This window comes from Panicum virgatum, chromosome 9K, assembly GCF_016808335.1.
Source record: "Panicum virgatum strain AP13 chromosome 9K, P.virgatum_v5, whole genome shotgun sequence".
NCBI classification, from domain to species: domain Eukaryota; kingdom Viridiplantae; phylum Streptophyta; class Magnoliopsida; order Poales; family Poaceae; genus Panicum; species Panicum virgatum.
In genome coordinates this window covers 3261652-3287847 of record NC_053144.1, presented here as the reverse complement: position 1 = coordinate 3287847, position 26196 = coordinate 3261652, and the positions used below count along the sequence as shown (strand labels likewise).

The following is a 26196-nucleotide window of genomic DNA, read 5'->3' as shown; positions in this document are numbered from 1 at the left end:
TAAGTTGAGACAAGTCGAGATAAGCCAAGCCTAAATAAGCCGAACAGCCTCGAAAGCATCTTTGAGCTGTGCTCCTGCGACAGCAATGGCTGGGACGGGTCCAGCGAGATGAGACTGACACCGCTGTTCCTGACGCCGACGCTGGAAGGTGCCGTGTTCCTCGAAAAATTCAGCGAAAAATAATTGGATCGTCGCGGGAATTTCACTTGGCATCGCGACGTCCATTTCAAGCCCAATGGGCTTCGGTTATTCAAGGCCCATCTTTCGGCACGTCCCATCCCAAGCCCATTTGTAATTTTCCCTTTGTCGGAAAACACTGTCGCAATCTTCTCTTCTCTCAAATAAAAAAGCATAAAAAATGAAGAATAACAAAACACTGACGCAAATGGCGATTTTGCGGTGCAAAACTGTGACTCGATCACTAGTACTTAACATGTCCTGAATCTTCATTTCCTTTATCTAAAAAAAATGTACTGAATCTTCCAATGTTCGTTCTTCCAATTGCTCCTCCCAACCTTCGGCTGGTGATGTGTAGAACACACAACGTTCCAGTGCTGTGTTCACTGATGAGGCGAGACAGACTGATAATGGCGTGGTACCAGACTACCACTCTAGGGTTAGGGCATCTCGCTGGCGATCAATACCCTTTCAGGCAACTGGTCAGATCATGGTGCCCTGCCCCTGGCGCCTGGCGGCTCAACGAACTGACAGCGCTGCTCCTTCAATGCGATGGATGCAAGAGGAGCGAGCCAGTAGGCCACATCAAAGCCGAGCAGCCGTTGTCAGTGTTACTGCCATCTTTGGCGCGAGCAATGAATGCTCGTACCCAACTGAACCAGGGTTTCAAGGGAGAGGCGCGGCGTAAAGATGAAAAGATCACCAGGAAACCGTCGACGTCGAGGTGCATTCAGATTTCATACACCGAATCCCCGTACGCAGACGCACTGTTCGGGCGCAGGAGATTTCCTGGAGCGACGCGGCAATCGATCGGCGCGCTGTAAATTGTTCGGTGTTCCCCGTGAAGATCCGGCGCTGCGGCCGCCGGCGGCAGGCCGGCCGGTCAGCCGGCCTTGTCGGTGGGTCAGTCAGCGGCAGGCTCCAGTGGCAGTAGTACTCCCACCGCCACCATGCGGCCATGGACGCACCGTCGGCGGCGGAAAGAGACCGATCGGTCAGAATCCTCCGGGCGGCGCTCGAGTCCGCGGGAGAAGGACAAATCCAGGCGCGCACCTGCGGAAAGGATCGCCGGTCCGTTGGTCGAACGCAGCCATGGCGCCCCTCCACGTGTGCCTGTCCGTCGGCTGCTCGTTCATGGCCCCTAGCTAGCTATCTCTCATTCCATTCCATTCCATTCGACTGACCAACTGACGACGGAGTGATTGATCGATGCCAACCTTGCCTAAATCAACCACCACGTGCTCGTCCGGTCCGTACGTCCCCGTCGGCGATCGTGTGATCGATCAGGCAGGAAAGCTCCGTCTAACGACAGGCAATGGATTATGGATTGTCCCTCCGGGCTGCAGCTGCAATTAATCAATGGATCGATTCAGCCGGTTCGTCTATTTCCAAGCATCCATCGCATCAGCACCCTGCGTTCATGCACGCGTGCGTTTAATTTGTTGTGAAGTGTGATCGGATCGCCATGGGGATCGATCTGGTCTGGATTGGTATGTACATGCCTGCAAGCATTCCTGTGCCATCCAAGATCTGGTCACCTGATCGATCGGTGTCAGGACGGAGGAACTTCCTCAGGATCCTCTACGGCGCACGACGATAGGCAGGATCGTACGTGCCGATTTGGGATTGGTTTCGTGTATGTATACATGGCTGGCAACTGCAACTGCAATGCATGCACGAGCGAAGACGACGGCCGGAGTTGAGGGCGACGGGACGGCCGGCCGGGGAAAGGGGAGACCCGGCCGGCTGGCCGCCAGCTGACCAAGCAAGCAACGAGCTCCTGCAGCAGAAAAGGCAAAGAAAGCGCTCTCAAAAGACAAAATGACCAGAGGATTGAAATTAAAAGTGCAGGATTTCATTTCCCCGTGCCCCATCATGCTGTTGTTGCTGCCACGCATGACATGTACGATAGCGAGCTGCAGTAGTTCAAGCCAGCACGAGTGATGCCGGTGAAGTCTAGCTTAAGCAAACGCATGCCTTGGATTCGATCGTGGCACTGGGAGTGGGAGTGTCCTCCGACTCCGATCCTGACAGGGGGACAGAGCGTTTTCTGTCGCCGGAGCCGGGTGCTCGACCGATCCAACACTGTTCTTGCTTCCAGCTCCTGGTGCTCCATGGTATCCGGCCTGCTGTATGTTTAGTGTCTGTGCGACTGCGCAGTAGCTGGCTGCAATCGAGATCTCCAGTCCAGCTATCCTACCCAAATAAAAGAGAGGTTCAAAGGCAGTGTTGGCCTGTGGGACTGGGAGGATAAGTGCAGATCAAGCAAAGCAAAACTCCAGTGTCCAGTCCCGGCCGGCACCATGAGCTCAAGCTTTTCACGCCGTGCGCGTGCGGGGCGTGCCTGTGCCCTGACTTGCAAGGGCGGAGCTTCATTGGGGCCAGGGGGGCCTTGGCCCCCCTGGCCAATGAAAATTTCCACTACGTGAATAGTAAAATGGCTACTGTTTATTATTGTAGCAAAAGAGTGGCCCCCCTCATTTGTCTAAAATTCAAGGTCAAGCTCCGCCATTGCTGACTTGGCCGCGTAGGGCAGCTAGCTAGCCGTGTATGGTGTCTGCGCCTGGCGTCTCTCCAGTCTCCATCTCTCGGTTTCAGATCAGTGCTGTCTGTCACTGCTAGCCCTCATGCTGCTGATGACTGGCCGCAGAGGTGTGTGTGAAGCCCTGAAGGCGCACGTAAGGTTTGTTTGGCCTTTGAATTATGAATCGTTTTGTAGCTTTTTCAAAACCTAGGCTGAAACAGTGAAACAAGCAAACGACTGTAACAATCTACAAACTCGAACGAACTGACGACCCTAATTTGGGAATGTTATTTGTACATGCTGTGGTGCCCTGAAAAGTTCCTCGAGTCTCAATGGAGTTCTTGCCGCGCTACTGCAGAGTGCAGACACGCTCTGAAATAAGAGCATTACAGCGCTCATAATTACGATACCTTGAGATGTGTCCATGGAACTAGTTAAGATGATTTCTTTATAGTTTCTTTAACCCTAAACGGTTGGGTTGTCATCATCTCCAAGAAAGAAGAAGGGAAAAAAAAGCATTCTTGATTTGCAATATCTGGCGCTCCTTACAGCTACTTCTGCAAGTGCTCCGTCAGTTATCATAACAAAACCATCATTAGCGTGCCTGACACTTTTTATCCCGGACTGATAGGGAGGCTTTTTCCTGTAAAGACATTTGCTTTAGCCTTTTTCTTGCGATGATTGCCACCGAACCGGGAGCAAGCAGACCTTGTTTTGCTTGAAACAAAATGCCCACCAAACGACAAAAAAAAACAGGTAAATCAAAGTGCAAATACGGAGTTCTTCTATTTTCCCTTTAGCCTTGACAAAATATCTGTGAACTATTTTTTTTAAATGAAATAGGAAGTAAGAACTTCAGAGTGATTCTGGGTAACAATCGATCACTTCTCTGTCTGAAGTATTTTATCTGTACCAAAAGTCCAAAACTAATATAAAAGGGCAGGCATGTACTATAGTAGCACACAATCTTTGTTGCCATCATCAGCACGCCAAAGAGTGTTCTCCTGCCCTTAACTTTTTCTGGGAGATCATTATCTGCGATCCCCAGCTGCACACAGATTTTCTGGCGAAAGCCCTGAGTCTGCTTGCACATGATGCTGTACACGCCAAAAACGCCAGCAGGGTCAGAAAGCAAGGTGACAACCAGAATGAATGGACATCATGATGATCCTACTGGGAACGCCACAGTCTTAGACTAACGTGGTGTGTCACCAAGTCATCATCTCAAGATTTGAGTGCATTCTGTAGTCACTAGTCGAGGTGACAACGTCGAAGCCACAGCAATTTGAAGCACAGATACTGCTATATATCTTGTGTGAAGATCACTCTAGTTTTCTTTAACCTTTGTGTGTGGTTCACCAGGATTCGAGTCCAACAACTCAGGTGCCTATCTTGTTCTTTGACTCTTCGAATTCTTAGCATCTCCATTTTTGGAACTAACTATGAATACCTACCATCCTCCTTCCTCCAATTGGTATATCATTATCATATCAGCAAAAGGTTGGATGCGAAGAGCTATACTACATACTACCAAATAGTAGTATTGTGCGTGTTAAAATTCCTCTATTGGTTACTACAATTCACAAAAGTAAACTCCAAGTCAGGGTTCGGATTTTAGCCAAAATTCAATGAATTTCGGTTCTAGCGATCACACTGGTAGATGGATGTATGGTAACTTCGGTTTTTATCCGGATGAAATTCATGCAACTTTTCTGATTCCAGTCAAATCTTCTTTGGTTTTCGGTCTTGCCAGCCTCTCCGGAGTTGACTGAAAACGGTAGGCCGAGCACTGCTCCAAGTACAATCACATTTGACTCTACCAGAGTAGAGTTCTTTTCATATTTGAGTCTGTGAGTCATATTAACGATCTGTCAGAGGAAAAAATGAAATGGCAACTGAACACCAACACCTACCATGATTGATGATGGTAGTAGTTGGCTCTAGCTAGGTGAGTAATTAATTGAGAACTTGAGATGGGACCCTAAACAACTCTTTCTCCACGAACAAACAAGTTTGTACCCTCATGGCGTTAGTGTGCTAGCTACTCCACAGTATAATTTATAAGTGTCGCCTTTCTTTCTTATTGATTTAGTTCTGATGAGTGAAGTAGGTGCAAGATAAAGGGTTGCGCATCTGGCTCATACATTTCACATAAAAACACATATGCTTGCATAAATAAAACAAAGTAGGAACATAATTTGGGACTTAAAATTCTAAGGACGCACTGCTGATCTTTCGTTTTCTTATCAGCTCCTCCAATGCACCAAACTTTGAAAATTACTTCTCAATGAGAGGAAACTGTGCTGAAGAGCTGACGTGAGAAAAATGTCAAGAACAAACTGTGTTGAAGTGAATCTATCTTTAGAAAAATGTGATGTGAATGAAGAGGAAACTGTGTTCTTGGGTACCTTTGCTTGAGGGCGAAGAGGGGATGACTATGATCTCCAGGAGGTGAATAAATGCGCCCTCGTGGGCGTGCAGTTAGCAGATGAGATGAAATGGGCCCAGATCCAAGAAAACCGTTGTCCTTCTCATTGATTCCTGTTACCTCACTGCATGGTACCACGGTGTACCTGCATTTTCACTTCTCTTTCCTTCTTATTTATAAGCATGCTTTTGTTAATCACATGAAGTCATGCATGAACATAAAACACGGGGGTGCATCATAAAATCGAAAGTCGTAGTAGTGCAACTTGCTAATTGCACCTTAACACTATCCTTTTACTATTGATCAGGATAGCTTAGATGGAATATTTTTGAAATGACATGCTGATGTATAGTTTACATTCTCAATCATGCAATAAAACTATTGAATGTTGTATAAAAATTTGGTTTGTAGTAGCAATGATTGAGAACGCACGCGTCACCCAACATTTCCATTTGAATATTCGTAGCAAAGCCAAGCATGGAGGAAGTATGTAAGCCGTGAGCAAGTGGGGCAAGAGATGCTTCACGGACATTTTTTTTGTGAAAAAAAACCCTAAAGGGAGATACATGCCTATTTTTTTAGACCAGACAACAAAGAGAGATGGTCTCACGGTGTACATGTAAAGTAGTACTTCTGTAGGCTGCAGCGGCGCATACTCCAGTCATTTTCCACTGTAATGCATGTGAAGCGGTTCTCCCAGAAAAGAAAATTCAGAAAAGGAGCTGGTATTCTCATGGCAGGCAGGCAATAGAGGGCAAGTCTGAAGAAAGTGGCACCATGTGCAATCTGCAAGTGCAGCATAGCAACTGGAAAAAAAAATTGTTCATTGTGTTCATGAGATAAAACAAGACTGTATTTTTAGAGCAATTTGTCATCTGTTCACCTTTGTCTGAATTTTCTTGAGCATAGGACAGTAGGAATTAAATGGCTACGAAGGGTTCGAGTGTTTTGACTGATTTCTTTTCCTCATTGTCCGACCATTCATTATCTCAATTTTCGAGATCTTTTTGCTGTAGTTCCCAAAAAAAGAGATCTTTCTGCTGTACAAGATCACACAAGGCAGTTCTTCTCCTAGCATTAAGGCACTATTTAGATCCTTACACGTAAACCCCGTAAACACAAAAAAACATCACATCGAATGTTGGAACACATGTATGTAGTTATAAATGAAGTCTATTTATAAAATTTTTTGTATGAATGGGCTGTAAATCACGAGACGAATATAATGAGTCTACTTAATCTATGATTGCAACAGTAATGCTACATTAACCATCCGTTAATCATAGATTAATTAGCATCATTAGATTCCTCTCGCGATTTACAATCCATCTATACAAAAAATTTTATAAATAGACTTCATTTAGTAATTCAAATTAGCAAGATTCCAACACAATTTTTATGTGTAAAAAACTAAACACGGTCTAAAATGTACTGGTAGCTAGTGCCTAGTGGTAACAGTAGCACTGGGCAATGGCAGCGATCACAAAAAGAGAGGAGCAGCCAGCGGCTGCAGCTCTTCGCCTCTTCCTGCCCCGAATCCTGAATTCCTGATGCGGGATGCGGATGCCCCTCCTCTCCCCTCCATGGAGAGTTGGCTGCCAGTGTGTGCTAGACCTGGGCAAACGTCGGGTCGGGTTGGGTTCGGGTCGGGTCAAGATCGGGTCACGGGTCGCATAGGACGGCCCGCGCCCGACCCGTACCTATCACCGGGTCGGGTCGGGTTGGCCCGTGCACCCTGCGCGGGCGTGTCGGGTCGGGTTTTTTTTCGGGTTGGGTCGGGTTTTTTGGCCTTTGGGTCGGGTTTTTCGGGTTGGGTCGGGTTTTGAGTCAAAAATCACGGCCCGTGCCCGGCCCGTTGATTGTTGCGGGTCAAAAAATACGGCCCGCGCCCACCCGCCACATAGCTCGGGTCGGGTCGGGTCGGGTTTTTTTCGGGCGGGTTGGGTCGGGTTGTTCGGGTCGGGTGACCCATGCCCAGGTCTAGTGTGTGCTGTATCTTTGTATGGCTGTACTGTATCCCTTCTCTCTCTCTCTCACTAACCTTTTGTCTCCTTCCTCACGAACCACCTCCACCCCTTCCCCCAGCTCCGCCCACTACTTCTTGTGAGTTCCTTGCCGCTGCGGCCGCTTGCTTCCCTCATCTCTAGTCTGTACACTGGTTGGAGTGGTTGCTACTTGCTAGTGTTCGAGTTCGACCCACTTGCTCCTCTCAATCCCCTCTCCCATGGATGTGCATACATCCTCTGGTGGTTGCTTGCTTCTTCTGGCTCGAAGTTGAAGGCCTTCGCCTCGCCTGGGGGAAAGCTTCCGTTTCGCGTTCCGTTCCTGGTGCCGCTGCTGTGGCATAAAGGCGGAAGCCTGAGCCATCTTTTGAAGAAATCCCGGCGGAAGATTGCTCCGTCGCTGCGGTTTCGCGGCGACCGTGGCCGGTTGCCGCATTCGCGGCGCTGGATTACGGTGGAAGGGGGTGGCGTCGTGAGGGAATCTTGCTCTGCGATCAATCGCTCAGCTGCCCCTTGCTTTCTGGGCGGTTGTCGGTGCTGCCTTTTGCAGTAAAGGGTGGGATCTTGCGGCCGGCGGTGGCGGCATTGCTGGATCGAGCAATCTTCGACGGCGACCTCTACTGATCTGCGCGCGGTTGGTCTTCTCTTCCCCGGCATTGAGAGGCGGGCTCGCCGGGTGGTGTGGATTGCTGCGTGAGAAGAGCAGAAGGGCGGAGCTCTGCGCTGTGATCCAAGCGGGCTCCTGCACGCCAGGTGTTCGCTGAAAGGCCCAAGTGAGCGAGCCATGAGGGACTTCCCGTCCTGCTTCGGCGAGAGCGGCGTCCAGATCGCGGACGCGTCGTCGTCGTCGTCCAGCGCCGGCAAGGGCGCCGCGCAGAACCTGGTGACCTGCCTCTACCAGACGCAGTTCTCGGGCCGGCCCTGCGTGATCTCGGTCACGTGGAGCAAGAGCCTCATGGGGCAGGGCCTCAGCATCGGCGTGGACGACCTGTCCGGCCAGTGCCTGTGCAAGGCGGACATCAAGCCGTGGCTCTTCTCCAAGAAGAAGGGGTCCAAGAGCCTCGACGTTGAGGATGGCAAGATTGAGATCTTCTGGGACCTTTCGAGCGCCAAGTTTGGTGCCGGGCCAGAACCAGTGGAGGGGTTCTATGTTGCAGTGGTGTTCGACCTTGAGCTTGTGCTCTTGCTCGGTGACATGAAGAAGGATGCTTACAGGAAGACTGGAGCCAACCGGTCGATGCTGAATGCTGCGTTCGTGGCAAGAAGGGAGCACATATACGGCAAGAAGGTCTACTCTGCTAAGGCGCAATTCTGTGACAAAGGCCAGTTCCATGACATTGTTATCGAGTGCGATACCGTCGGCCTGAAGGATCCATGTCTCGATATAAGGGTTGATAAGAAGCCCGTGATGCAGGTGAAGCGCCTGGCATGGAAATTTAGGGGAAATCAGACAATTCTCGTTGATGGTTTGCCTGTGGAGGTTTTCTGGGATGTCCACAGTTGGCTCTTTGGATCGACGGCAAGCAATGCAGTGTTCATGTTTCAGACATGCCAGGCACCTGAGAAGTCGCTGCCATGGTCATACTCGCAGATCTTTAGGGAGTCCCAGTTGCAAGGTCTTGGTTTCTCGTTGATCCTGCATGCATGGAAGCTTGAATAGGTTTTTGCAGGATCACAATTTGCTTCTGCACCTGCCTCCTTTTCTTTAGTGCTAACAAAAGATGTTTTGTTGAAGTGTCTGTTCATCAGAATGCTATGGAGGCTCTCCAATATATGTTCTTTCATTTCACTTTGTTTTTGTTTTGCCATCTTTTATAAACTCTTTGTTTGAATGATTGGCAAGATTATGTGATATCCCAGTGACTTTGGCACTCTGTTCTCTCCCTTCTTGTGCCTTAAGTGAGGATAATTCTGATGATCAAATAGTTCAACAGTGATAATTCTCAAAAAAAGAGAATGTCGTCATGATGTAAAGTATATCAAAGCTCCGATACAGTTTATTTGTCAATGATAGTAATGTCCAACAAATTTGAGTTGTCTGTTGTTTCTCCTTTTTCTTTTTATTGTCTTGTGATCACTCAATTCTTCTGGATAAGAAAACTGTAGAGTACATCTCAATATAACTTTTATTCTGTGGAAAATTTAGAAGTTTTAAGGAATCAAACCATGTGACTACCTGAGCAGCAAGCTTTGTAATACTGATAGCTGCCTTTTTGTGCTTATCTTTGGGCACCTGAACGTGCTTATCTTTAGTAGAACTCTGATCATCTTGATAAGTATCCTTATGTTAGATAAAAACAACTGGGCAAGGAGATTCTTATGTCACTTATTTTTCTGTAATTTTGAGTTATTTTTCAGCTCCGATACAGTTTATTTGTTCGCCAACAGTGTGCAACAAAATATTGAGTTGCTTCTTGTTGTTACCCTCTTTGTCATCTGTTACAATAGTACCTGAATAGCAAGATCAAATTTACATCTAGATATAATGTTGAACCTGTGCAAAAGTTTGAAGTGAAGTTTTAAGGCATCAAGACACGTGCATACGTGAGCATCAAGGTTTGTTTGTAACTCTTCTTTTGTGCTTTTATCTGTGGGCACCTGAATGTGCTTATCTTTTGTAGGAAGCTGGTCGTTCTGATGAGTGTCCTGATGTTCTTCGGATAATAACTTAATCATCGAATGCTGAATCTGGTTCCGTTTGGTCATCTTTGGTTTATTCATATTCCAATTATATATTTAAATTCTTCTGCGCAATTCTGGATGTTTTTCAACATTTTCTTCTGGTTCTAAGCATATCTTGTGTGTGGACACCCAATAAGTTGCGTGTAGCTCTGGTGCTTTTCATAGAGACCGCATTGACACTGGGAATGGACAAGGAAACTTAACAGCTTCTCCATCTGATCGACCACTTCAGCTGTGATGTTGAAAACAGAGAAAATAAATGAGGCATTACATATCTTGAGTCGGCAACAATAAGTTGAACCTCTCTTAGCCATTATTTTTTTCTTCACTGATCGCAACACTACCTTGTATACCGCCATTTGTGCTGCTCAGTATTTCCTAGTTTTTGTAATTCCGTTGCCCTTTCCCTTTCAGCATAAGATTGTCAAATATCATCATTACCTCTATACAGGAATTTATTGAAACTGCCGCGCAAGTCAAGAGAGTTTTTTTTTTGAGGGCCCAACTCACGAGCTTCTGAAAACTGGCAAGCAATATTAAATCAAGAAAGCCATGGATTAACAGTCTTCTAGGTGGGCACTTATGTCCATTGAATTGCCAACAGCATAAAAACTCCCGAATGCAACTTATGGAGTTTCTTGTCATGAATTTGGGTTGCAAAGTTGCTTCCTGTTGTACTATCTGAATCAAAGTTAAAGTCATCACTAACTCCTTGCCCTGACCCTCCTAATGATTTGTTTCATTCTTTGTTGCCCTCTTTTTATTGTTGGCACCACCAAAGCAAATTCATTTCCCCCCTTTTTTCATAATGGTGGCCAGGCCAGGATTTGATCCTGGGCCAGGGGAGGTTTGATCACTTTTCTCTTTAAAACTGAAGCAGAGCCTTCCTGCACAAATTAATGTAAGCATCGCCGACGCCGATACCTTTCCATACAGAAAGCTTAGGCCAACTGATGCTTTGGTTTAATAAACAGAGTGTCACTACTGTGCTGTGCTAGTGCCTGTCCATTCATTACACCAATTTATTGTTGGTGCAACTTGGTTAGCTGCCTAATCTCTGGAGTTTAATACAGTGTCGCGTTTCTGGTAAGTGCGGACAAATGCATGGCCTGGATGCTGACCTTTGAGAAGAATGCCGCAACTATTGTCTACTGATTACTTCCTTGTGATAGTGAGTTTTTCCTGATAACTTTGTTTGGTTCTAGACTTGTAGTGCTAGTCTAGAATATGGAACTACTCTGAATTTTCTCTAGGACTGTCAGCGGGTAATGGTCGTATGGAGGGCGAAGTACTGTATGAATGGCGTGTTGTGTGCTCAGAAACTTATCTATGGACTATGGTGTTTTTGGGATAGCGACGCTGACAGATCCTCTCAACAGGGAGAGAGAAGCTGGTATCTATATCTTAAAATAAACACTTGTTTTCTTCATGGAAGAGTAAATTAAAAGAAAATCTTCACTTCTAAATCTGCCAGAGCAGTTATTTCTAGACGTGCCACTAACAATCAGTAATACTATACCTCGCCAAAAAAAACAGTAATACAGTACATACTAACACTTGTGATGGTTGGTCTCAATCTCTCTCTTCTCTTCCCGAAAAAAAAATACTAATCTTACTCAGAGTCTAGAGAAACTGGGCCGGCCCTCAAGAAGAAGGTTTTTTTTTGGACCCGCCTCAAGAAGAAACTTAATATGGCTTTAATAAGTGGACCGTAATTCCTCTCGTTATAGCCCATAATACAACACCAGCCCATTCTCTCGATCTTCCGTACGCCTCGGCCCGAGACCGCGTCCCCACCCACGCCCACAACCGCTCCTCCTCTCCCACAAAAGCGAGGAGGCGAAGGGGGGAGCGCATCCCGCCGCCGCGCAGGACGAAGGAGACCTCCCGGTCGCCGCCGCCATGTCGTCGATGATGTCCGTGCTGTCGAACTGGCTGGTGAACCCGCGCCGCAACCCGCTCGCCCGCCTCCACATGCACGCCGTCTCCTCGCGCCTCAGGAAATACGGTAACCCCCGGATCCGATCTGGCCTCGATCCCGCCGTGCTCCCTTCGCGATCTCGTCCTTTTCTTCTCGTTCTCCTGATCTGAATGGAGGTTGTGCTGCGTGTGTGTGATCCGGTGATCCGATCCAAAAGGGCTGAGGTACGACGACCTGTACGACCCGTACTTCGACCTGGACATCAAAGAGGCGCTCGGGAGGCTGCCTAAGGAGGTGGTCGACGCCCGTGTCCAGCGCCTCAAGCGCGCCATGGACCTCTCCATGAAGCATCAGTACCTCCCCGAGGACCTCCAGGTTCGTGCCCGTTCATTTCCCCCATGCCGTGATCTGGATCTCGCGATTCGTATGTTTGTCGTGGTTTTTCTGACGGTGGCGTGCGAGATTGCATGAGATAGGTTCTAGGTTGCATTACTGAAAGCTGCTGCGGTGAGTCATCTGTGTAATGTTGTGGACGACTGGATGCTAATTGAAATGTATAAGGTGATGTGTTTGGTTGTATATGCGATGCAGATGGTTCTACTTACCTTAAGTTTTTGTTGGTCCATCCGGCTAATCTACAGCACCATGTTATAGTTGTGTATAAAACCAGTGGAATTAGGAGGCAACAATTCTGAATAGGGTGGACATTTCAACTAACTTTTGATGAGAGATGATTGCAGTGAGCACTAGAATTAAATGGTGGGAATTAGGATCGAGGAAGTTTACCATGATGTTGTTTTTTTATGAACGTATGCCTTGTATATGCTGTCTCCAAGTGTAGTTTGCATCAGCTAGGACGGAGTCTGTTAGATCGTTTTAGGCATTCATTTGCTTTTTTATTCAGTTTACCATTTTGGTTTGTAGATTTCTCATCCTTGCTTATATTAATGCTATGTTTTCCCTGAAGATATTCCACTTAGTTGTTGATTGATGAATACTAAATCTAAATTTTGTTTTGTCTCTTTGGCATCGCAGATATTTGTAGAGTAATGTATCAAAAAACCGTTAGTTCATTTAAAATATGGATTTCCAATGTGTGAAATCATATCGTTATCAGCTGAATATTCTTGAAATTTTCTTCTCTGTGGACATGAATTTCTTATTGGATGCTGTTCCTGTCATGTAATGCATACATTACATGAGTTTTTGTTCAGTATAGAGCACTATATCCTAATAAAATCATATTCTGAGACATTTACTTTCTTTTGCACAGGCTGCGCAAACTCCATTCAGAGGCTATTTGAGTGACATGTTGGCTCTGGTAAGGATCTTTTCTGCTTCATCCTTTATCATTTCACCTGTCCTTTCCATAAAATCCTGTAAGCCACTATCTCTTTTCTTCCATAAGGGAATAGTCTACATGATCCTTTTTTGTTATCCTTATCATGCATTAAGCGTTGACTCAAGCTATAGGATATGCATTAAAATCTCACGTGCAATGATAAAGTTCATCTGACAACCAGGATATCCTGACCGTTTCTTTCGTGGGTGTATGCCCTTTAATTCTCTTACTGTTATTTTCATAAGGTGCATAACAGCATGAATATCAGCCTCACTGGCACTCATTTTCATGATCGCTATCATGTTGAGCCTTGTTTTCATCATTACTGTTGTACTTTGGCTAATCAATACTTGGTGCAAGCTGGAAAATCATAGCATTTACAAATTCATTGATTTCTTCAAAAAAAAACAAATTCATTGACAACTTATGCAATTTGCAGCTAATATTGTCTGCAGCAAACATTTTCAGTTAACATTGCAACTTAACATGATTATTTGTTACAAACTCAAGGTGTAGAGTGTTCACTACAGATTTTGCTGATATCAATGCTTAAGAAATTCCTTGGTTTAGCCTTATGCTGTGAAGTTCTTGATTTGCCTTGATATGCTTTAAAGTTCTTGATTTAGCCTTATGCTGTGAAGTTCTTATGCTGATGATTTAGCCTTATGCTGCAATGTTCTTGATTTGCTACTGCACCGTTCTTGATTTTTCGTTATGCTGCGAAGTTATTTCACATTTATATTTTATTTCAATCCATGCCATTAGTGGCCTTTGTCTTAATCTCATATTTCTTGCAGGTGAAAAAGGAGAGTGCTGAGCGTGAAGCTCTGGGAGCCCTTCCCCTGTATCAGAGAACCATTCCTTAAAAAAGTGCTGCCTAGAAGCTCTCTCAATTTTTCTCTTTACGGCACACCGAAATGCATGAAATAATATGCAGTGGATGAAACTGTTTTTCCTTCCTATCAAGTTCCATTTTACTTGTTGATGCGCTTGTAGTTCTGCTTCCACTCTAATTGATGGGAAAAAATTATGTGTTCAACCCTTATTAACTTGTTATGGAAGTCTTCAGCAGCTGGTTAAACTGTTATAGCGTTATGTTATAGCGTTATGTTATTTGAACTTGCCTTTTTGTCCATTTTTGCGTATTTGTATCATACATTTATGCACCGCGTTGTCTGCTGTCAGCACCGTGCCGCGCTGTGGCCAGCTGACATTATTGTGTTGTACTCGCACTCCAATGGCTGATCCAAATTTCATTTTGCCCGTGATTTTTTCAACAGAATGTCGTTCATGTGTAGAAAACCTAGATGCTGTAGATGCGATTTTTCTTCTGCAACTTGAACAGTGAACCTTCGGTTTGAAGCAGTGGGACCATACAAGAAATTTGTACAAAACTATTCAAGTTTGGATTAATTTGTATGCTAAATAAAATCTCCCTGCACAGGCAGACCGTACAACTTGGACTGCGCGAATCTTTTCTGCCCGGAGCCGTTGCGGAGATGCGAGCGTTTCGCAGCCTGAAACGTCCGGCTGACGAGCGGGCTCCACATGGCGGCGGCTGAGTCAACTGCCTCGTCCCCGTATGCAGCCGAGTGATAAAGCTACAGTACGAATCAACCGCGAACTGCCCGCGGCAAACGTCAAACAAACAAAATTTACAGCAGCGGCGGCGAATCTTTTCAAGCCCGGCGGCGCGCGAGATCCACGCGGCGGCACGGCAGGCAGGCGGAGGCGCGCCCCGCCCGCCTTCGTGCCGTGCGCGCCTCCCCTTCCCTTCCCCGCTCCCCGCGCACGCCGAGGCCAAGAATTGGGGGCTCGTTTCTGATTTTGGGGGGTCTCGGGTTCAATTCATGACGGTGCGGCCGGGGTGGGTGGTGTGGGTGGCGCGCGGGTCGGCGGCGGCGTGGCAGCGGGTGGCGTGCAACCCGGAGACGCTCCCGCCCGACCGCGTCCTCGCGCTGATCTGCTGCGCGCCGCTCCACCTCCTCGCGCGCCTCGCCGCCTTCCTCTGCATCCCCTTCCTCCCCGGGCCAGCCCGCGGCACCCTCCGGCCCCGCCGCAGCCGTCGGGTCTTCCTCGTCCTCCAGCCTCCGGAGCTTGCGCCGCACCCCTTCACCTACTCGTCCAACTCCTCCTCGTTCTCGTCTTCGGAGGACGAGGATGACGACATCAACGAACACGCCGATTGAGGTATGCGGTTGCGTATCCGATCGCTGTCTGACTACTTGATCCAAATTGAGTAATGGAGTTTCCATTGGGGTGTCAGCCTGAATTGAACAGCATCTAAGCAATCTGATCTAATTTATCAATGGGTCGCCACAATTTGGCAAAAGCATGAGTTGTTGTATCCTATTATTGTAGTGACATTTAGGTGATATATTGGCCAATTTGAAGGATATCAATATGCATCGAGTTAAGGAGCATAAAAAACTTGACCTGCGGGGGGTAAGACCGCCCCCACGGCATTGTTTGAGAGGTAGAATGACCTTCTCACAGCAGGCCAAGAAAACCCCCGAACCCCTGCTCCACCCGTACACGGGGGCCCGTCGACTTGTGAGTTAGGCCGGGCTCCACAGTGCTTTGGACATGGGACAAGCGAGGGAGTTTTTTCCCTGTGCGAGCCGGGGATCGAACCCCCGACTTGGTGGTTTTCGCTGCCGCACTCCCACCAGCCGAGCTAGCCCACCAGGAGCATAACATATTGACACATATGCTGACCTTAGAATACTTTCGATTGCTCGTTGTTCATTAATCATTTTCCAGATCTCCACATGGGTGTAAGTGTGTAACTCAGAACACTTGTTCTAGTCAGTTATGGGCCAAAGAAAGGCCCCATTAACTTATTGAGATGCCATATGTTTTTGTAATGTGAAGCTAAATGTTAGTTGCCCATTTGAATGACTCTGACTTCATGCCTATTCTGAATGTCTATCTTCATATATCATTTTTTTAAGAGATGCAAATGGATGTAACTCAGTAACACGCTTGTTAAAGTCCTTTGTACGTCAGAAAAGAAAAAAACAGAGAGAGATGCCTTTCAAAGAAAATATCTATTCATGACAATAGATCCTTTTGTTAGGGTTTAAAACTTTAAGCTTGTAGGTTACCAGTTCCTCCATTCATCTCAAATTTCCATGTGTTCCAGGTTGCTTGAGGATAAGGCTTAGGATGTGAGAATTTTGGGGCTTTAGATTTCACAAGTGAAGAATTCACACTCAGATGCGATACTGGATGCTGAACCGCTCGCCCTTCTGTCAATTGGTGTTCTGGACTTAATTCTGAGGTTATTCATTGTTAACAAGTCCATACTAAGCCAGAAGCTTTGCAAAAAGGATACCACCGGTTTAAGATGTGATTATTGATTGTTCAATTGTATTTGTATTTATTGAAGTCATCACGAAGTAGTGGCATGATGTAGCTCATATGTGTTGATGTGCCTGAAAGTTGAAGTGCAATTCCATGTTTGTGAACTGATGACAGCCGTCGTCCATAAGGTGGTCTCCCTGTTGCGATTGGATGGGTGGCACACCAGGAGCACAAATGTTCCTTTTGAGTGTATCTTTCATCTTGTCATTTTCAGTGTTTCTTTCTTCAAGGATGGCCATTTTCAGTTGCTGGAGTCCTTTTTTCATGTGAAACAGATTGCATCTTCGACTGTTATTTGGCATTCGTGATTGTCCTGTGCTCCTCTGATAAATTGTCCAATCGCGTTTGCTCTTTTGCTTCCTTCTCCTGCTCTGGTTTCCTGAATCCTTAGGCTGGCCGCTTCGTCATTTCTGGCTTGCTGCCAGGGGTTTTGAAAGAACAGTTGGCGAGGCGTATTTCTTACAGTTTAGCCCTTTTTAAAAATGCACACATTTGGACCTCTGAGCAAACCAAATTCATCTTTGGACTCTAGGGGTCGGATCGGCGCCATGACTCACGGCGCCGAGGTACATCTAGCGTATACATGGCAGGCTGCTCGGCGCCATGGGTGATGGCGCAGATCTCGACACCGAGCTCGGTGCCACAAAAACATGGTAAATGTACTGCTGGCCACTCCAGCAGCATTTGCCGCCGAGTACGGCCTCTGCTCGGAACTGAGGAGAGGCGGAGCAAATCGAATGGGTCTCGTGTCTCAAGGTCTTTTATTTATGGTACTATAATCCTATCCTATGCAAAGCATTGCATTTCGATAGGTATTTACAGACGCACATTCATCATAAAAATACATGTATATTTGTGAGCGTTCTGTATTTTTCTTTAAAAAATATTTTAGATGAAGGACATAAACGGACATGTATATCTTTGGTTAGTTCACTTGTCTCGGGCAGTCGGGCTTACTTTTAGACTTGGATGGACTTCCATGTGAAAACTGAATGTAAAATGCATTTTTAGGAGAAAATGCATAGTGTTTGACACGTCCCAAGAATCAAAGACCGCTAAAGTGGACCCACTTCTTTTTATAAAGTAAATAACCTGTTTAAATTAAGTAACATGTACCCAAAAAAGAGTTCTTAATGATGTTTTCTCATATATTTTACTACTATCGAGAAATGGACACCATGAACATGCATATTTTGCTCTCGGGCGTCATACATAAATCAAAGAAAATACGCCTTGTAAATGGAAAAGAATCGCGTACTAGTTTCATAATCATGCCATCACATCGCACGCTTTCTTTTTAGAGGAGAGAATCATACTACCATGCCTGGCAAAGACAAGTTGAATTCATACTTGACTTTGCGATAGAAAATATTTGCCCATTTTTGTCGCCCGTGGTCTGGCAGATGGGGAGCTGAGAAATCCTAGACGTCAGATAGTTTTGGACGGCACGGATCTTACCATCCCCAACCTCTGCAGCATCCGGCCCGGTCGTCAACGAACAACCAAACTTTCTCCGTTCCCCTGCTCGCCTTCGCCCCGCTGGTGCTGACCTCTTTCCGCCGCCGAATCCTCCTCAGCCCGCGCCGTGGTCCCTCCTTCTCTGCCGGATCCCCCGGCCGCCGGCCGCCGCGCCTAGCGGTGTTGGAGATCCGCCTGTCCCGGTGAGTTTCCTTGCAGTTCCATTCGGTCAATCATCCGTGGTATGTTTAGGATTTCGGCGAGCTCAGATTATTTTCCAAAATATTGCCGGACCCAAGTTAATTCACCCCCTGTTTGCTATCATTTTCCTTTTTGTAACGCATTTTGCGAATTTGGCCGCAGGGACCGTCTGGTGTCTAGGTTTTTGCTTGGCAAGATGGCGAACATCCGGGCGCTTCTGGTCGGGTAAGATGTTAGATGCTACCTATGAATTCGTACAGATTGTGATGCATGCCCACTCAGCTATTTGACATATTTTCTAATGTTGATCACTCACAGCTTGTCGCGTGCAAGGGGTTCCTTAGCTGAGGCTGGCCGATGTGCTTCCATGAGGTATAGCTTTGCATATTTTGTCGCTGGGATCGTTCAGATTTATAATGTTGCCCAGTCGTTTGTCAGTACATGCATTCAGTGCCAGCCCCAATTTTGACACTAGGTTTAACTAGTTAGCTGTGGATATGGATTAGCACATGCTTATGTTTCATGCTTTCATTATTCGCAATAGAAGATTTTTGGAATGAGGTGCTGAATTTGCTTTGATACAGGAAGGGTACCCACAGTTACACGTGATTTAGTTTGTGATTACCTGTATGTTTCTTTTGTACATTTTTTTTTCCTGAAGTTTGATCTCTTTCCAGGCCGTCACTCCTAGCATCAGTGGGTGGACATTACAAGGTGAGTTCAAATATTAATCCTTTTCATTGATCGAACTGCTACTTATGTAGCATTCCTTTTGCAGGTTCCCATGCCAGCCCGTTGGTTCTCAACAGGTATAGCCACATGGCTCACATTTGTTAATCACTTAATCTGATATGTTATAGATGAACAGACAAAAAAAATTATTTCCGTAGCTTGAGTTTTACTCTGTAGAACTATTATCATGTAAGTCTTCAAATTTATCTTTCCATTGCTTTATATAAACATAGCTTGAAAAACTCTGTAACACTGTTATCATGTGACTCTTTGAATCTATCTTTCCATTGTTTTGCATAAACAGAAAACTTGAAATATTTAAACCGCTAGCTTAAACTCGTGAAATTACCAGATTTTATGGTTTAGCTCTTATGTTTCTTGTTTTTCCTGCACTTTTGATTCGATGAAGGAAAGTCCCTATGTAAGTTAGTATGCTTCATTGGATTTCCTATGTCAGCAATTTATTTCTATGAACATGTCCCAGTCAAGAGAAGTTTTCTAGGCAAGATTATATTATTTGTCAACATATTGTGCTGATGAAGCACATCAATTAGTAGACTAACTACTGCATGCTACTAATTTTGTTCTTTATTACCTTTTCATATTTGAAATTTTCATTAAAAACATGTATAAAAATATTCTGTTAGCATGTAGCAATTTATGGCACTATCATCAATATGATCTTATCTTTTCGCAGGGCTTCCTCCACATCTGGTGGTTGGGATGCCAGCATTGTCCCCTACTATGGTAAAAACTTTAAACACTGATCTTAGTAATATATGTTGCCAGCTTTGTTCCTTTTTCCTTTCTACATATTCCATACTCTGACAATAGTTTTCATTAGAACCAAGGTAACATTGCAAAATGGAGAAAACAGGAAGGAGATAAGGTTAGGCTTTCCGCAATCTGCTATTTCATTATACAAATATCATATTTTCAATGAATTTCTTATTTTTATCTCTATTAGCAATATGTCAGTATATATATCATTAAACGTTATATGTTTTTTTTCAGATAGAGGTTGGTGATGTGATATGCGAGATAGAAACCGACAAAGCCACTCTTGAATTTGAAAGCCTTGAAGAAGGGTAATGTCCTTGACGACATGTTTTTCATTGGGTAAATCTTTACTGTGGACTCTGGACATGACAGTTCCGAGAGACTATTAATATGTTTCAGTTTCATTGCTCTATAGTTATGATTTTGCATTCCCAAGTTTACAGTTACTGCAAAGTATGCTATAGTCTCATGAACTGTCACTATGAAAAAGTGCTTTCGATTACAATAACATGTTCAGTGGGAGAGCATGTCAGCATGCTTTAGGGATAGGTTACCATTCAAATTTCTTTTAGCTCCGATGTTTTGCATTATATGAACCTCCCTATGCATTCATTTTTAATGGAAATATTCATTAAGGTTCTTATGCAAAACTTCTTCATAGTTCATTTAGTCAATTTTGGTTAATATATAGTGCTCCAAGCCTCTAAGTCAAATTGGTATAATATGCTATACTTTGCCATTATGCATCAATTGTGTAGGTTGACGAAAACTCTAAGAAATTGCACAGAATGTTCCAGTAATTCCTGTACATTGTTCTGCAAGTATGAAAAAAACTACATTAAATGTTTAAGTTTTAAAATAACTGGCACGACTAGAACTCCGCCTATGCTGACTGGAAGACTCTCTCTCCTGAGTCGTCTCAACATAGCCGGTCCCAAGCCCGGGTAAAGGAGGAGGGTTGCGTTAGGTTTTGGCAAACCAGCATAAAAAATGCCACTCTAATGGATATGAAACCTACTTAAGCTTTGGGAGAGGGTTATCGAGCATCGCCTAAGAAGAGGGACAAGTGTGACCCAAAACCAATTTGGGTTCATGCCTGGAAGGTCAACCATGGAGGCGATTTTCTTAATACGACAATTGATGGAGAGATATAGGGAGCAGAAGAAGGACTTGCACATGGTCTTCATTGACCTTGAGAAGGCATATGACAAAGTACCGAGAAATGTCATGTGGTGGGCTTTGGAGAAGCACAAAGTCCCAACTAAGTACATTACCCTCATTAAGGATATGTACAAGGATGCGACGACGTTTGTCCGGACATGTGATGGCAACACCACTGACTTTCCTATTAACATAGGCCTACATCAGGGGTCAGCATTGAGCCCTTATTTATTTGCTTTAGTGATGGATGAGGTCACAAGGGATATACAAGGTGAGATCCCTTGGTGTATGCTCTTTGCTGATGATGTGGTGCTAGTTGACGAGAGTAGGGCAGGGGTTAATAGGAAGTTAGAGCTGTGGAGACGCACGTTAGAGTCGAAAGGGTTCAGACTTAGTAGGACCAAGACCGAGTACATGATGTGCGATTTCAGCGCGACTAGGCATGAGGGGGGAGACGTTAGTCTAGATGGGCAAGTGGTGGTCCAGAAGGATACGTTTCGGTATTTAGGATCGGTGCTACAAAAGGATGGCGACATTGATGAAGATGTTAGACATAGAATTTCAGCTGGCTGGTTGAAATGGCGGCAAGCTTCTGGCATCCTTTGTGACAAGAGGGTGCCACAAAAGCTAAAAGGCAAATTCTATAGGACAGCAATTCGTCCGGCGATGTTATACGGTGCTGAATGTTGGCCTACAAAAAGGCGACATGTGCAGCAACTGAGTGTAGCAGAGATGCGGATGTTGCGGTGGTTTTGCGGGCACACAAGGAGGGATAGAGTCCGGAACGAAGTTATTCGGGATAGGGTCGGGGTGGCACCAATTGAGGAGAAACTTACTCAGCATCGGCTGAGATGGTTTGGACATGTCCAACGAAGGCCTCCTGAGGCGCCGGTGCGTAATGGGGTCCTTGAGCTAGTCGATAATGTAAAGAGGGGTAGAGGTAGACCTAAACTGACGTGGGCTGAGTCGGTTAAGAGAGACCTTAAAGATTGGAACATCTCTAAAGAGATAGCTTTGGATAGGAGCGCTTGGAGACTAGCTATTAATGTGCCTGAACCTTGAACTTATTTCTTTCGGGTTTCATCTCTAGCCTACCCCAACTTGCTTGGGAAAAAAGGCTATGTTGTTGTTGTTGTTTATCTAATTTGTGTTTGGTCATATTTTTTTATTTTTTTGTGATACCCTGTCTTTTCTTTTCATGAATGCTTATTAATTATGCATGCACCTTTCTTGTTTAATCTAACCACTTTAATATCTTAGGTATCTGGCCAAAATTTTAGCACCTGAAGGTTCAAAGGATGTTCAGGTTGGACAGCCAATTGCTGTCACGGTATAGCTCCCTGACTGGTGGCTTTTATATCCTTCCAACATCCATTTTAATTTTCTACTGATTGCTGGTTGTCCATTTAAGGTTGAAGAGCTTGATGATATTAAAAATATACCCGCCGATACATCGTTTGGAGGTGAACAAAAGGAAGAACAGTCAGCAGAAAGTGCACCAAAAACTGATGCAGCTAATGCGTCTGAACAAAGCTCAGTAGTGAGCCGAATCAGTCCTGCAGCTAAGTTACTCATCAAGGTACATGGACTGGATGTGTCATCACTGAGAGCATCAGGCCCTCGTGGCACCCTTCTGAAAGGGGATGTTCTGGCTGCACTGAAGTCAGGCTCAATTTCAATCCCAGCCAAAGAACAGAAGGCTCCAGCGACGCCTTCATCTCAGCCAACTCGTAATGCCCAGGCTCAACCAGCCACTACTTCACAAAAGGCCGATACATATGAAGATATTCCGAATAGTCAGATACGCAAGGTACTCTATTCAGCTCTGTTGATTTTTGTAGATATCATGATATATACTTTTAGTTATGTTACCTTGTGCATAGAATAACCTAAAAAACTAGAGTATGTGATCAATCTAAGTGTGAATACCAAAGCTTTCACACCACATTGAACTCCTCTTGTCTTTTATCTAGCTACAGGGATTCTAGGATGGCCCAGAATTTTGTGCGACGAATCAAATTATTAGTGAACTTCATGTTCTCTTTATATAGTATTTTAGATAAAATCAAGTACTTTAACCTGAAAACTCGTCATATAAGCACTTCAAATATTTGCCGCTGAGGATTCTGCAAATGTGTCATTCCATTTTATAGCCTGTTTCATCAATTTATTTATCTGCTGGATATTCTTGCTACTGGTACACGATGAGGTCTTTGATGAAAATGAACTTGGTCAGGCCATGTATCATCTATGAGATCTCACTTGTGTTTAATAAGAGTCGACCTGTTTTGGTATCATGCAGGTTATTGCAAAAAGGTTGCTTGAATCAAAACAGACTACTCCTCATTTATATCTATCCAAAGGTTTGTATTCGTTCACTGCACATGTTATTTTCATGATGTTTGATGTTATTGATATAATGATAGGTGTTGCATTGTTCTCAGATGTTGTACTTGATCCCTTGCTCGCTTTCAGGAGCGAACTGAAAGGTGTGTTATTTATCTCCTTTTATTTGGTGTTTTCAGAATCAGATAAGAAAAGGGCCTTCTTTTCTCATGAGTCTTTTGTTGCAGAGCAACATGGCATTAAAGTTTCAGTAAATGATATCATCATAAAAGCTGTGGCAATTGCCTTGCGGAACGTTCCTGAAGCAAATGGTAATTCCTAAAGAATTAATTAAATATCAAATGGGATCTGTTGTGTTTTTATTCCAGATGTATCATATCCAAATCCTGTTTGGCCTGAACATATGGACTCCACAATGACTTGCCTGTTCTTGGGAAGCTTAAACACATGATGACGGCTGACCCAAGTTACAGGGCAGTGTCTAGCAGCAATAGCATCCCACTGACCTGCACAAAATATGATTCACTGATTCATTCTCATTTTTGCTTGAACGGTCCATGATGAAAGTCACACACACCAAGAAAGGAGTTTGTGGATTATACATCATGGTTGGAATAGGACTGCCTCTGATCAGTATTATTTGATGTTTCAGACAGGGACGTTGACTTGCATGTAGTTGTAATTTCTTGTCTGAAACGTCAATTAAAAGTGACTGGAGGGATTATGAACTTAAGCTAGTTTTAAATTAGATTAACATGGTATGGAATTCCCATAACCTGAATTTGATTAGCTTCACAATGATACTTTAATTGAGTTTGTCTTTCCAGGGAGGTAGAGTTTGTTCCGTGGTATTAAACATAGTATAGTCACTGAACAGGCAGTTTGGGTGGTTAAATCATGACACAATCAAGCTAATACAATGATGTGTGCCCCTGTACAATAGTACAACTACTGGGCTGATGTGGTGATCATCGCAGCCAACCAAGTTTCTATTAGATCCTTTGAAATGTATATTGACTCACATAACAAGCGTAGCACAAGTGGCAACCAGCCATGCACATTTTGGGTGTTTGACTGGTGGTCAGCACTTGGCAGATTCCAGTTTTTTATCAGTAGTATTCTAGTTTTCCTATCCTATTGCTTCTCTTGAACATAGCTAACCAGCATCTGTCCTGTTTTCCTTTTTTTGGTACGAATGAACATACAGCCTACTCTTTTAGTTTCCACTTTTCAAAAATTGATTAGTTTTCATCACTTTTCAGCCTACTGGAACAGTGAGAAGGAAGAAGCCCAAAAGTGTGATTCAGTTGATATATCTATTGCTGTTGCCACAGAGAAGGTAGGATGATAAGAACACCAAGAAGTTACTGTTAAGTGTATCTTTGGTGCCTCTAATGATTGTGTTTGTTATTCTAGGGTCTGATGACTCCAATTATAAGAAATGCTGATCAAAAGACTATATCAGCAATATCCTCAGAGGTATAACAAAGTTTCCAAGCCAAATTTCATCAGCAGTATCTTTGTATTTCAGAATACTCTGGAAGTTTTTGATACTATCAATTGATCACAGTCATGTAAATGTAGCTCTTGCCATCAGCAGCCATCAATGGAAGCTCTAAAATTGCAAAAAATAAATTGTGGTCAACAGTTTTCTAAGAAATCTCTATTTCTGTGCTTAGAAGAATTTAATTTTTCAATTGTTGTAAGTCATGTTTTCTCCATTCCTAATCACTCAGGTTAAGCAGCTGGCTGAGAAGGCAAGAGCTGGGAAACTTGCACCTAATGAATTTCAGGGGGGGACTTTCAGGTAAGTGATGTCTGCATGTTTGTTATTCAGGGAATCCTGCCTGTCATGAAATTCTATATTGACATTTTAACGGCTCATGCTTACGCAGTATCTCAAATCTTGGGATGTACCCTGTGGACCATTTCTGTGCGATCATTAATCCTCCACAGGTTGCTTCCGCCCTAACAACTCAGATATTCCCTAGGGAGCCGATCCGTTGAATTTGTACTGATGGTTCCTATTAATGTCTTTTGTCAGTCTGGCATCTTAGCTGTTGGTAGAGGTAACAAGGTTGTTGAGCCTGTTGTGGACAGTGATGGTATGTTTCATTGACATTGTGCTTTTCTGCTCGGAACAATTGCAGACATATTACTAATCTACGAGACTTTTGTCCAGGAAATGAGAAGGCCGCTGCAGTTACAAAAATGAGCTTGACGCTGTCTGCTGACCATCGTGTGTTTGATGGGCAAGTAGGAGGTACTGTTTTAATTTTTCGCTTTGTATCTGTTTCCGCTATCATTCCTTTCTGCATTGTGTTAATTTACCTCTTCTTTGTGATGCACGGTGGAGCAGGGAAATTTTTCACGGAGCTGGCATCGAATTTCAGCGACATTAGGAGACTGCTACTGTAAATGGAAGGAGGTGGCTATCGTGTTTTGAAGAATTCTTTGCGGGCGATCTGCTCCAGAAAAGAGAACATTTAGATGCAAGTTGGGGCCCAGTTGCTTGATCGACAGCCCATACAGAAGTAACCAATTTTGTAATAATTCTAATAAGAAAGCATTGGCACCTCCACGGTGATTCTTTTTCCCCGTTTAACGTTTGTTGGGAGGCGGCAAGGCATGTCCTGAGAACTTTTAACATGGTTAAAGATACGGAGCAATTTTTCATTTTTAACATGGTTTTGCAACATGACGCTTATAAGAGCATCTTCAAGAACTCTGGTATATTTGAATAGTTAACATTCTAATATAGCTATTATGTAAAATTAAATAGCTAGCGAAAAAGAAATAAAATCCAACGGCTTCTCCAAAATTCAAAAAGAGATAGCTAGCACTCAGCGCTAGGCAAAGATGCCTAGCGGCACTCCCTAAATAGAAAACAAGAATAGAAGACGAGATAGAGTTTCTGTTGGATGTATGTTTTTTTTGTCTTTTTTTTTCTTTTTTAGCTAAATCATCCAAGATATAAGAGCTCTGGGAGATGCTCTAACTGGAGTATTTTTGGGCTATACGAAAATACGATGACCTGTAGGTGGGCCTCAGACCATAAAAAATATGGAAAATGGC

General features: G+C 44.4%; 4 protein-coding genes across 5 annotated transcripts; all 4 read left to right on the top strand.

Moving 5' to 3' along the window:
• Window positions 1-7117: 7117 nt before the first annotated feature.
• LOC120649381 lies at window positions 7118-9160 on the top strand. The gene is made up of 2 exons (XM_039926170.1): window positions 7118-7733; window positions 7809-9160. Exon 2 carries the CDS (start codon window positions 7917-7919, stop codon window positions 8790-8792), a length of 876 nt encoding a protein of 291 aa, XP_039782104.1. The 5' UTR covers window positions 7118-7733; window positions 7809-7916; the 3' UTR covers window positions 8793-9160.
• Window positions 9161-11575: 2415 nt separating this feature from the next.
• Window positions 11576-14190, top strand: LOC120649379 (cytochrome b-c1 complex subunit 7-like). Of its 2 annotated transcripts, none has more exons than XM_039926168.1 (4): window positions 11576-11822; window positions 11953-12110; window positions 13009-13056; window positions 13875-14190. In XM_039926168.1, exons 1-4 carry the CDS (start codon window positions 11717-11719, stop codon window positions 13941-13943), a joined length of 381 nt encoding a protein of 126 aa, XP_039782102.1. In that variant the 5' UTR covers window positions 11576-11716; the 3' UTR covers window positions 13944-14190. The 2 variants fall into 2 exon arrangements, with proteins under 2 accessions (XP_039782102.1, XP_039782101.1); XM_039926167.1 differs by lacking the exon at window positions 13875-14190 and adding an exon at window positions 13223-13485 and having other exon boundaries at window positions 13009-13150.
• Window positions 14191-14691: 501 nt separating this feature from the next.
• Window positions 14692-16752, top strand: LOC120649380. Its single transcript, XM_039926169.1, has 2 exons — window positions 14692-15267; window positions 16223-16752. Exon 1 carries the CDS (start codon window positions 14928-14930, stop codon window positions 15264-15266), a length of 339 nt encoding a protein of 112 aa, XP_039782103.1. The 5' UTR covers window positions 14692-14927; the 3' UTR covers window position 15267; window positions 16223-16752.
• A 1158-nt stretch (window positions 16753-17910) lies between these two features.
• LOC120649378 (dihydrolipoyllysine-residue acetyltransferase component 1 of pyruvate dehydrogenase complex, mitochondrial-like) lies at window positions 17911-25819 on the top strand. Its single transcript, XM_039926166.1, has 20 exons — window positions 17911-18104; window positions 18265-18327; window positions 18421-18474; window positions 18780-18816; window positions 18881-18911; window positions 19532-19581; window positions 19679-19723; window positions 19849-19922; window positions 22036-22105; window positions 22187-22585; window positions 23078-23138; window positions 23220-23264; window positions 23349-23432; window positions 24384-24460; window positions 24538-24600; window positions 24858-24928; window positions 25017-25077; window positions 25166-25226; window positions 25304-25384; window positions 25481-25819. Exons 2-20 carry the CDS (start codon window positions 18299-18301, stop codon window positions 25537-25539), a joined length of 1452 nt encoding a protein of 483 aa, XP_039782100.1. The 5' UTR covers window positions 17911-18104; window positions 18265-18298; the 3' UTR covers window positions 25540-25819.
• Window positions 25820-26196: the final 377 nt, after the last annotated feature.

Bases quoted from the DNA above. Each gene is read 5' to 3' on its own strand.
- LOC120649381 (XM_039926170.1), top strand. From the start codon at position 7,917: ATGAGGGACTTCCCGTCCTGCTTCGGCGAGAGCGGCGTCCAGATCGCG.
- LOC120649379 (XM_039926167.1), top strand. From the start codon at position 11,717: ATGTCGTCGATGATGTCCGTGCTGTCGAACTGGCTGGTGAACCCGCGC. The intron at 11,823-11,952 runs GTAACCCCCGGA...CCGATCCAAAAG, and splicing joins CTCGCGCCTCAGGAAATACG to GGCTGAGGTACGACGACCTG. The intron at 12,111-13,008 runs GTTCGTGCCCGT...TCTTTTGCACAG, and splicing joins ACCTCCCCGAGGACCTCCAG to GCTGCGCAAACTCCATTCAG.
- LOC120649380 (XM_039926169.1), top strand. From the start codon at position 14,928: ATGACGGTGCGGCCGGGGTGGGTGGTGTGGGTGGCGCGCGGGTCGGCG.
- LOC120649378 (XM_039926166.1), top strand. From the start codon at position 18,299: ATGGCGAACATCCGGGCGCTTCTGGTCGG. The intron at 18,475-18,779 runs GTATAGCTTTGC...ATCTCTTTCCAG, and splicing joins GGCCGATGTGCTTCCATGAG to GCCGTCACTCCTAGCATCAG. The intron at 25,227-25,303 runs GTATGTTTCATT...ACTTTTGTCCAG, and splicing joins GCCTGTTGTGGACAGTGATG to GAAATGAGAAGGCCGCTGCA.